The sequence below is a fragment of the Enhydra lutris genome, unplaced genomic scaffold (genome assembly GCF_002288905.1).
Source record: "Enhydra lutris kenyoni isolate GAN:26980312 unplaced genomic scaffold, ASM228890v2 scaffoldscaffold105, whole genome shotgun sequence".
Lineage (NCBI taxonomy): Eukaryota > Metazoa > Chordata > Mammalia > Carnivora > Mustelidae > Enhydra > Enhydra lutris.
In genome coordinates, this window is record NW_019154189.1 from 992,675 (window position 1) to 1,004,852 (window position 12,178).

Sequence of the window (12,178 nt, forward strand, 5' to 3'; positions counted from 1 at the left end):
CACACACACACACACACATCACTATTAGACTTAATTAATGAATTCAGCAAAGTTACAGGATATAAGATCAATATATAAAAATTAATTTTATTTCTATACACATTAAAAATCTTGAAATTAAGAAAATCCATTTACAGTATTAACAAAATATTTAGCAATAAATTTAATAAAACAAGTATAAAACTTATTCTCTGCACACTAAAAGACATTGTTAAAATATATTTTAAAAGTTCTATATAGCAAAGCATTCTATGTTCATGAATTATAAGACTTAATGTTGCTAAAATGGCAATATTCTGCAAATTGATCTATAGATTCAAAATAATCTCTCAATCACAGTCAACTTCTTTGTAGAGACTAACCAGCTGATTATTTTTAGTTTACTTTTTGAGTATTGTTCACACACAATGTTACATTCATTTCAGATGTACAACATAGTGATTCAATTTCTCTATACATTATGTTGTGCTCACCACAAGTGTAGCTGCCACCTGTCACCATACAATTCTATTATAATATAATTTACTGTATTCATTATTCTGTGCCATGATTTATTCTTTCCATAACTGGAATACTGTATCTCCCACTTCCCTTTATGCAGTTGCCTACCCCACTTTCCTCTGACAACCATCATTTCTCTGTATTTATAGGTCTGAATCTGCTTTTTGTTTATTTGCTCATTTGGTTTGTTTTTAGATTCCACATAAGAGTAAAATCGTATGGTATTTGTCTTTCCCAGTCTGACTTAATTCACTTAGCATAATACCCTCTAGGTTTACCCATGTTATTGCAAATGACAAGATCTCATCCATTTTTATGGTTGTGTAATATTCCATCATTTATATATATATGATATAACATATCATATATATATCATATATATATATAAAACTTTATATACATCTTCTTTATCCATTCTTCTACTGATGGACATTTAGGTTGCTTCCAAATCTTGGATATTGTAAATAGCATTGCACTAAACATAGGGATGTATGCATATATCTTTTTGAATTAGTGTTTTTTTTTTTTTCCATTGGTTTAACATCCAATAATTGGGTAATATAACATGTCTGTTTTGAATTTTTTGAGGACATTCCATACTGTTTTCCACAGTCATTGTATCAATTTACATTTCTATCAACAGGGCACAAGGGTTCCTTTTTCTCTACATCCTTGTCAGCACTTGATTTTGTCTTTTTTATTTTAGCCATCCTGACAGCTGTAAGGTGATACCTCATAGTGGTTTTTATTTATATTTCCCTGATGATCAGTGATGTTGAGCATCTCTTAATGTGTCTGTTGGCCATCTGCATATTTTCTTCAGAAAAACTGACAAGCTGATTTTAAAATTCATATGGAATTGCAAGGGAACCAGAATGTCTAAAACAATCTTGAAAAGGAAGAACAAAGCAGGAGGACTCACATCCTGATTTCAGAGTGTGGTCCTTACTCCAACATCATCAGTAACATGTAAGAATGTATTAGAAGCATAAATTATCAGGATCTTCCCCAGACCTACTATGGGTGATTCTGATACAGGTTCAAGTTTGAGAATCATAACTGGCCTAGACTGCAAATTAGATTAACTATACAAGATTAATTTGATTTGCTTTTTCACCTCCCCATTTTCTGGATACTTATTAATTTCTTAATTCATAGAAGATAAAAAGAAAGATAAAACATATTGATGGAGAGGATATATAAAACCTTATTTCCTAATTAGAAGGAACTTCCTTTCCACTTTCCACTTTGTATTTACCTGTTCCAACCAGTCATTTTGAATGGGACCATTGGCTGGTCTAACTTGATTGCACTTGATACTTATTTGTCTAATGACTTGTTGCTACTGGTAAAATCTTTAGCACACAAAAGTGAACATTTAGAATACAGTATGAATAAATATTTTGAACAGAGATTAAGTTTCATTATGCCTGGCATGGTGTGCTTTATAGCTCTGATTTTAGTTTGAAGACTCGGAGAAGGCATATAGGTTTCAGAAGGTAAAGAAAGAAAGGGCAAGGTTGGTGGGAAATATATTCCACATCTGGCAGATTAAGACAAGAGAGCTAAATTAGTCAGAAGTTTTATAGCAAGGAGAACAGAAGAGTATAGTGCTCAAGCATAATTAAACTGTAGATCCTTCACTGGGGAAGAAAAGGGCTAGGGAACAGCAGGGCTGGCAGAAGGTCTGGACAGGAGAGACCAGAAATTTGAGGGAACTCTGTGGGAAAAGCCCAGAGGGCAAATCAGGGCTAGGGGCTCAGACCTAAGGACCAGTGGCATGGACTACTAAAGGGCTGGAGTTGGCACTCACAGAAAAAAAAAAGAAGAAGGAGAAGAAAAAAGGATTTTGTATGTAGAAAATCCTAAAGACTCTACAAAAAAAAAAAAAAAAAACTGTTAGATTTAATCAATGAATTCAGTAAGATTTCAGGACGCAAAACCAACATAACAAAACTCGGTATTATCTATACACCAAAAATGAATTATTCAAAAAACAAAATAAAACAATCCATTTATAATAGTATCAAAAATGATAAAATACTTAGGAATAAATCTAGCCAAGGAGGTGAAAGATGTGTTCACTGAAAACTTTAACACATTTATGAAAAAAAATTAAAAAACAAAAATGGAAAATATCCTATGCCTCTAGATTGCAAGAATTAATATTGTTAAAAAGTCTGCACACCCCAAACCATCTATATGTTCTGTGCATTTCCTATCAAGATTCAAATGACATTTTTTATAGAAATTAAAAAAAAAACTATTCTAAAGATTGTATGGAACCATAAAAGACCCTGAATAGCCAAAACAATCTTGAGGAAGAACAAAGCTGGAACCATCACACTTTCTGACTTCAAGTTATATTACGGGGGTGCTTGAGTGGCTCAGTCAGTTAAGCGTCTGCTTTCTGCTCAGATCATGATCTCAGGGTCCTGGGACTGAGCCCCGCATCTGGCTCCCTGCTCAGTAAGGAATTTGCTTCTCCCTCTCCCTCTGCAGTTCCCCCTGCTTGTGATCTCCTGCTCTCTGTCTGTCAAGTAAATAAATAAAACCTTTTAAAAAAAAAAGCTGTATTGCAAAACTATGACTATCAAACAGTTTAGCACTGGGAAAAATACAGATACGCAGACCAATAGAAAATAATTTAGATCCCAGAAATAAACCCATGCATATACAATCAAGTAAAAATTGACAAGGGAGCCAAGAATAATCAAAAAAGGAGGACAGTCTCTTCAATAAGTGGCTCTAGGGAAATTAGATACTCGGATACAAAAGGATGAACTAGACCCCTATGTTATACCACTCAAATGGTTATAAAACAACATGGGAGAAAAATCTTTGTGACATTGGTTTTGACAATGAATTATTGGACATGGCACATAAAGCACAAGTAACAAAAGAAAATCAAGTGAGATCACATCACATTTAAAGGTTCTGCACAACAAAAATGAAGAAAATAAAAAAAAAGCAACCTCCGGAATGGGAAAAATATTTGCAAACTACATATGTGATAAGGGGTTAATATCCAAAATATTAAAGGGACCTATACTACTCAAGAGCAAAAAAAACATGAATAACTTAATTTTTTTTATGAATAACTTAATTTAAAAAGAGGCAAAGGACCTGAATAGATACTTTTCCAAAGAAAATATTCAAATGGCCACTAAGTACATGAAAAGGTACACAACATTACATTAATCATCAGGAAATTTAAATAAGCACAGTGAGATATCTCTTCACACATATTAGAATGGCTATCAAAAGACAAGCAATACCAATTAGAATAGTCAAAATTAACAAGGCAGGAAACAAGTGTTGGAGAGGATGTGGAGAAAGGGGAACCCTCTTACACTGTAGATGGGAATGCAAGTTGTTGCAGCCACTTTGGAAAACAGTGTGGAGATTCCTCAAAAAAATTAAAAATAGAGCTACCCTATGACCCTGCAATTGCACTACTGGGTATTTACCCCAAAGATACAGATGTAGTGAAAAGAAGGGCCATATGTACCCCAATGTTCATAACAGCAATGGCCACAGTCACCAAATTGGAAAGAGCCAAGATGCCCTCCAAGAGACAAATGGATAAAGATATGGTCCATACATTCAATGGAATATTACACAGCCATCAAAAAGGATGAAAACCAAACTTTTGTATCAACGTGGGCAGGACTGGAGGAGATTATGCAGAATGAAATAAGCAGAGAAAGTCAATTATCATATGGTTTCATTAACTTGTGGAACACAAGGAATGGCGTGGAGGATATTAGGTGAAGGAAGGGAAAAATGAAGGGGGGAATCAGAAGGGAGATGAATAATGAAGACTGTGGACTCTGAGAAACAATCTGATGGTTTTAGCAGGGAGGGAGTGGGTGGATGGTTTGGCCCCGTGATGGGTATTAAGGAGGGCGTGTTTTGCATGGAGCACTGGGTGTGGTGCATAAACAATGAATCTTGGAACACTGAAAAAATAAAATAAAATTAAGATGCTAAAAAAAAGACAAACAATAAGGATTAACAAGGATATGGAAAGAAAGGAACCCTTGTATACTGTAGGATGTAAGTTAGTACAGCCAGTATGGAAAACAGTATGGGAATTCATCAAAAATTTAAAAAAAAATAGAACTACTATATGATCCAGCAATTCCAGTTTGCGGTATATATCTAAGGGAAATAAAATCACTGTATCAAAAAAAATCTGCTCCCTATGTTCATTGCAACATTATTCACAATAGCCAAGACATGGAAACAACCTAAATGTGGCAAACAAATAGATAAAATAAATGTGAATAAAGTACACACACACACACACACACACACACACACACACGGAATATTATTCATCATAAAAGGAGGAAATTCTGCCTTTTGCCACATCATGAATGAACCTGGAGGATATTATTCTAAGTGAAATAATTTAGAGAAACACAAATACTCTATAATCTCATTTATATGTGGGATGTAATAAAAATCAAACTCATAGAAACAGAACAGATTGGTGGTTGCTTGATGTAGGGGGTATGCAGTTGGAGATATGTGTAAATGTAGTCAAAGGGGGTATGTGGTGGGGGATATGAGTAAAGGTAGTCAAAGGATACAAAACAATTAAGTTCTATATAGCACTGTCACTAAAGTTAATAATACTGTATTGAAAATTTGAAAGTTTCTAAGAGAGCAGATCTTAAAAGTTCTAATCCAAAGGAAAAATATGTAACTATGTGAGGTGATAGATGTGAAGTAACTTTAACATGGTTATCATTTTGCAGTATTAAACATATCAAACATCGAATCATTATGTTGTACACTTTAATCATATACAAGGTAATATGTCTATTTTAACTCAATAAAACTGACAGAAAAAAAAGATATACAAAATCCGAGCAACCAATAATGACTAAGTAGATTGAATTAGTAATCAAAAACTTCCCAAAAAGAAAAACCTAGGACCAGATGATTTCACTGGTGAATTCAATAAAACATTTAAAGAAGAATTAACACCAGTCCTTCTGAAACTCTTCCAAAAACTTGAAAGGAATACTTCCAAGCTCATTTTATGAGGTTGGGGTTACACTGACATGAATGTTATATAAAAACAATACAAGACAATACAAGCCAATATTTCTGATAAATATAGATGCAAAAAATTCTCAACAAAATACTAGCAAACCAAGTTCAACAGCACATTAAAAGGTTCATACATGAATATCTAGTGGGATTCATCTCTAGGAAGCAGGGATCATTCAATATATCCAAGTCAAAAAATGTGATACACCACATTAACAGAATATAAGATAAATCACATCTCTACAGATGCAATAAAAGCATCTGAAAAAAATTCAACATATTTTCTTTTTTTTATTAAGTTCAGTTTGCCAACATATAGAACATCATTAGTTTTTGATGTAGTATTCAATGATTCATTAGTTGTGTATAACATTGAGTGCTTATCACATCATATGCCCTCCTTAATGCCCATCACCCTGTTACTGCATCCTCCCATCCACTCCCCTTCTGCAACACTCAGTTTATTTCCAAGAGTCAAGAGTCTCTCATGGTTTGTCTCCTTCTCTGATTTATTCCCATTCAGTTTTCCCTCCCTAGCCCTATGGTCCTCTGCATTATTCCTTATATTCCACATATAAGTGAAATCATATCAATGTATTTTCATGATAAAAACTCTCAATAAATTTTATATACAAGGAACATACTTCAACATAATAAATGCCTTATGTAACAAGCTTGCCACTATTAACAATCATGCTCAATGGTAAATGGTTGAATGCTTTTCCTCTAATATCAGGAACAAGACAAGGATGCCAACTCTCACCACTTCTATTCAACATACTGTTGGAAGTCCTACCCAAAGCAATCATGAAAGAAAAGGGCACGAAAGTCAGAGAGGAAGAATTAAAATTGTCTCTGTTTACATGATTTTATATAAGAAAAATCTAAAGACTCTCCTAAGAAATAATATTTTTTAAAAAGCCAATCTGGAAAAAAAAAAGAATACTAGAATAATAACGGAAGTCAGTAATGTCTCAGGATGCAAAATACAAGTACAAGAATCATTTGTGTTTCAGGAAAAATGAACATTGAAAAGATAAATTAATGTAACAATCCCATTTGCAATAACACAAAATAGGATAAAGTACTTAGGAATACATTTAACCTAGGAGGTTAAAAATCTGTATACTAGGGGCGCCTGGGTGGCTCAGTGGGTTAAAGCCTCTGCCTTTAGTTCAGGTCATGATCCCAGAGTCCTGGGGTCGAGCCCCGCATCGGGCTCTCTGCTCAGCAGGGAGCCTGCTTCCTCCGCTCTCTCTGCCTGCCTCTCTGCCTACTTGTGATCTCTGTCTGTCAAATAAATAAAATCTTTAAAAAAAATCTGTATACTATAAACTATTGCATATTTATAAAAAAATTAAGAAAACACAAATGGAATGATATTTAATATTCATGGATTTTAAGAATTAATATTGTGAAAATGCCCTTTCTACCCAAGGTCATCTGTAGATTTATTGTAATCCCTATCTCAAATTCTACAATATTTTTCACAGAAGTAGATAAATTATAAAATTTATATGGAACCAAAAAAGACCCCAAATAACCAAAGCAATCCTGAGAAAGAACGAAACTGGTGGTGTCACGCTTTCTGATTTCAAACTTCATTCCAACGTTATAGTAATCAAAGCAATATGGTGCTGGCATAAAACCTGACATACAGATTAATGGGAGAGGATCAAGATCCCAAGTATGAACCGGGAACCCAGAGTCAGTTAATATTTATCAGGAGACCAGGAATACTCAGTGGGGAAGGGTAGATCCTTTTATAAGTGGTATTGGGGAAAACTGGATGTTCATGTGCAAAGGAATGTATTAGACCCCTATCTGTATAGACTGCTCAGAAAAATTAACTCAAAATGAATTAAAGACTTAAGTGTAAGGCTGAACCCCATAAAAAATACTAGAAGAAAATATAGGGAAAATACTCCCTGACATGGTTTTAGTAACAAGTTTTTGAATATGACACCAAAGGCACAAGCAATGGAAAATATAAATACTATATGATATCACCTATATTGGAATCTAAAAACAAAGTTATAGAAATAGAAAGTAGATTGGTGGTTTCCAGGGGCTGAAGATGGGGTAAGTATCAAGATGTTGGTCAAAGGGCACAAACTTTAGTTATAAGATGAAGAATTATTGGGGTATAATATACAGCATATGGTAAATATAGTTAATATTTTAACTTGGGAATAGCTAAGAGCATAGTTCTTAAATGCTCTTAACACAAATAAAGGTAATTTTGTGAAATGATGGATATACTAACTAACCTTATTGTAGTAATCATCTTGTAATGTATAGATACATAGATAGATGATAGATAGATATTGCACATTGCATACCTGAAGCTTACAGAATTTTATGTATCAATTATATCTCAATAAATCTGGAAAATAAAATAACCCAAACATAGCAAAATAATACTGGCTTTTAGAAAATAACTCATTGGTTCCTATTGAAGGGCTCAGTATGATATTACTTCTAAGGTAATGAGATCAAGTCATCAAACAAAGGCAAAGAAAGAAGTTGCAATGTTGAAATTTCAGACATTGGTTAGCAGATGAGGTAGCTATTTGGGAGCAACAGAGAGGTATTTGTTCCATTCTGAATCATATGCGGTATGCTATTACGTTCTGAATATAGGTTAGGATTGAACTTTAGATTTACCCCTCCCGACACACACACACCCTGGAATCCCCTATTCATGTGAATTTTGAAGTTTGTAAATACTTCTATGAAAGTTGCAGTCTTTGAATTTTTCCCTTTGAAAGGTCACAGATCTATTCCAAGTCTTACTTGTGTTCCATGAATCACGTCTTCTTTGCTTTCTCCCTCATTTACCAATGTTACTTTCATATTAGATATTGCTTCATCACTCTACCCTGGTGTAGAATACTGGACCACTTTTACCTTAGCTTTTAGAAACCCATTTTCCAACCAAAGACATGCTTTGAAGTCAGGCTCTTTTGACACAGGGATAGTTGAAGGGGGAGAAAACCAAATTCCTTTGAAATTAAATGGAAATTGTTGGGTGATTTGCAGGACCATGTCTGGCATAATGGATCATGGTGTCTTGAAAAGAGCTCTTGGGGAGCCTGGGTGGTGCAGTCAGTTGAGCATCCAACTCTTGGTTTTGGCTCAGGTTGTGATCTCATGGCCATGGGATTGAAACCTGCATTGGACTCCCTGCCCTGCTTGGAGTCTGCTTAAGTTTCTCTCTCCTCTCCCTTTCCTTCTGCCCTTCCCCTTGCCCCTGCTCTAGCTTTCTCTCTCTCTCAAATAAATAAATAAATCTTTAAAAAAAAGAAAGAGCTCTGAACTGAGAAAGAATATGGATTCTATCACTTGCTTTATGACCTTGGGTATGACATTTCACCCCAGGTCTCAGTATCCTCATCTGTAAAACTACTGGTGACAACACCACAAGATTCTCAGTGATACCTGAGTAAACAGGAAAGAAAGTGTGTGTTGTTCCAAAATCTGTTAAGGAATGCACTTCTTCCTTTGGATGATTTTCAGTTCCTGTTCACACTCTCTAATATAGGCTGCCTTTAACTGTCTGCTCAAAGTGGTCACTGGATAATTTGAGAAGCTCCTTGCTACTTAACTTATACTCTTTCCCTTTGCTCTCCCATCTACTCTAGGTGTCAACTCTGCCCGCTCAGTTCCTCCTTCCTACCCACCACCGCAGGACCCGTTAAACCAGGGCCAGTACCTGGTCCCCGATGGCATCGCTCAGTCACAGGTCTTTGAGTTCACCGAACCCAAGCGCAGCCAGTCACCATTCTGGCAAAACTTCAGCAGGTTAACCCCCTTCAAAAAATAATAACTACAGGGAGGCAGATAATTTTAAAATAAAGTAAATACAATTATATTTATAGATGGACTTTTTTTGGAGAAGCACTGTTGAAATTTATATATATATAAATATATATACAGATATATATATTTATATATAGAGAGACACATATACACACACAGAGACCCTTGAGTACACACACACACACACACACACACACACACACACACACACAGAAGGACCAAAAAAAAGTTTTCTGTTGTTTTGGGGAAGTGAAATCTATAGTTGGTAGGAAGAGGTACCAATGACTTTTAAATATGTGATCCCTTCTTAGAAGTTTTCTGTTTTTACCCTGTCTCCCTCCCCTTTATTTTCAGAAATTGACATTTCTGTGTGTTCCTTTTCTTGTTGAGATAAACTCTTTGCTCCCCTGTGAGTGATTCATTAACTTGTCATTATTACCATAGATGTGTTTGTATTTTTTTTCTTTCCTGATGATACTGATGCTGATAACTTTTGAATTTACTTTGATGTGATAGAGTTTGGGAGCACGTAATTTTTTTTTCCCTTTTACTTTTCAATGGGTAAAGGGAAGATTCACCTTTCTCATCTCCCTCAGCTGACCATCTGTGAATGTTTCTACAGCCCTGCAGTTGCCCCAGACAGCTTTTTCCCTGCATCTTCTGTCCTCAGTCATGCCAGTCTAGACATGCTCTGTTGTGCCCTGTGACATAACTGCTCGATATTTCTATTGCTTTCACTGTGTTTTAGATGTTGTAGAGGGATCAAAACCAAACAGAATCAAGGGAGAGTCAGTATAATAATTCTGGAGAGGACTTCTGTTCAGGGAACATTCTGCATTTGGGCTCTTCTCCTAGAATTGGGGGATCCCATGTTATAGCACTGCTGGGTCATGAGCAATTTTGCATCTGGGGTTTAACTTGAGCCAGTTATTCTCTTCTTCAAGCTGCTTTGGTTATGGTGTTCCTTTTAGGCCTCTCCCTCCCCTAACCTAAAAGATCTGAACTTGAAGCAAAGGGACTGAGACTCTGCTGCCCCAGGGGAGGAATTCAACTGCCTCTAGTACCAAGTAAGCTTAAAGTTGGGGTTCCCCACTGGAATAATTTCAGGGGCCTGGTCATCCCTGCTTCCATTTTCAGATTACAGGCAGCATTTATGGGAGCCTATGAAGGGTCAAGACAGAGCCCATCTGACCAAGATCATCGGCTGCCTTCAAATTATTGACCTGGACAGGATCCAAGGCTGACCATAACCTCTTAAAGGAAAGAACAGGAATGGTCATGGAAAGAGGCAGCCCTAGCCCAAAATATGCAGTTCCTACCACTCAAGTTATGTGAGACTTCCCCCATTGTTAACAGATTGCATGGACAGTCTTTCATGATTCCTTTCTTCTCCTCTCCCTGTTGTCCATCTTTTTCCTTTTCTCCTGGCACAGGAAAACTGCTGCTATTAGAATAGTTAAAGAATTAGCCTCATTCTAAGAAGGCCCTATTTCCAACATTGACCCATCCCAGGACATTGGAAACAAGTAAGTGTGGAGCTCAGGGAGACTTCTCTATGGAGAAAATATCTGAGGTAGAGATATTACCCTCAGGCTGATTTTTGGCAGTCTTTATTACTTAGGCAAAATTAATTTCTCCCACTAAGAGGCAGGCTCCCTGTTGGGTGCAGGAGTACCTATTCCTCCTCCTCACATAGCCCTTCAGGTTGACAGACCTTGAACAGCAGAGGATGGAGTACAAAGGAATGAGAATGGGCCCTGCTATGGAGAACCACTATAATGAGGAATCTAGAAATTGTGAGTTTGTTCTGGACCCTAGGAGAAAACTTCATCATGAAAGGACCTCAGCTTACTAAGCAGCAGCCATGGCTGCATGAGGCCCTAAGTACGGCTGAACTGATTGCTGCTCTATGCCTCCTGACACAGACCAGGCCCTGCCCAGCCTGGGAATTATTCCTCTGTGGGAATAAAATTACAAGCTGTTTGCTTTCATTCTGCCACATTCAAGTTGGACTTGTGGGGTAAGCCAAGGGTAAGCCTGAGCTGGGCAGAGGGCTGGGGCTCGGGACTGGCCACAACTGCTCAGCAAATGATCCAGCTACTGAAGTCCTGCCTTGGCAAGGAAACTGGTATCCAGTGCCTAAGCTACAATGGCTTCCCTGGCAAAGAGCATTATTTCAGTGGATGTGTAGGCCTCCCTTAAGTATACATTCTTTTCCTACTTTCCATTCTTCTCCACTAGGCTTAACCTTGATGTGTTTCTCCAGGGGCTAGGAGCAAACCAAGAGGGAATGCTTAATCAAGTCCCTGGGCCTACAACATCTCTTAGCCAAGTATCCTTGCCCTCCCTCCATGCCCTTTTTCCCTGAACCTGTGTCCAAGGCTCCAGGATCAGGAATATTACCTCTTGCCATCCACCTCTCATCTACCCAAACCGCTGGCCTCACCAGATGCCAATAACTTGTGAAAACAACCAGAAATCAATTTACCATTGGTTGGAGTGTTCCCCCAGGCTATGGCAGCAAAGCAGACCAGTGACTAACAGCCCCAAGGGGAGTCCTGTTATCTGGAATCAGGGTCCAGGTCTATTCTGTGTCCCCACAGCAGTGCTATTCCCCAAGAACTCTGTAATCTCCTCTATGTGTGCATGGCACCCAAGCTCCCCTTTTCTCAACTCAATGAGGCCTGGATTTGCTCTCCAAAAGGCTTTGCTAGTGTGTTTTATGGGCCCTGCTGTAGGATGGTCCTAACACAGAAATCTAACTCCTCTTTTTCTCTCCCTCTTTCCTCTT

General features: G+C 37.1%; 1 protein-coding gene across 1 annotated transcript in view; it reads left to right on the plus strand.

The window, feature by feature from the left end:
• LOC111139391 (Cdc42 guanine nucleotide exchange factor 9) overlaps window positions 1–9,391 on the plus strand; it is a 157,964-nt gene extending 148,573 nt beyond the window's left edge. Inside the window, exon 10 of the mRNA XM_022491637.1 lies at window positions 9,210–9,391. Coding sequence (XP_022347345.1) covers window positions 9,210–9,391 — 182 coding nt within the window. The remainder of the gene's footprint in view (window positions 1–9,209) is intronic.
• The last annotated feature ends 2,787 nt before the right edge of the window (window positions 9,392–12,178 follow it).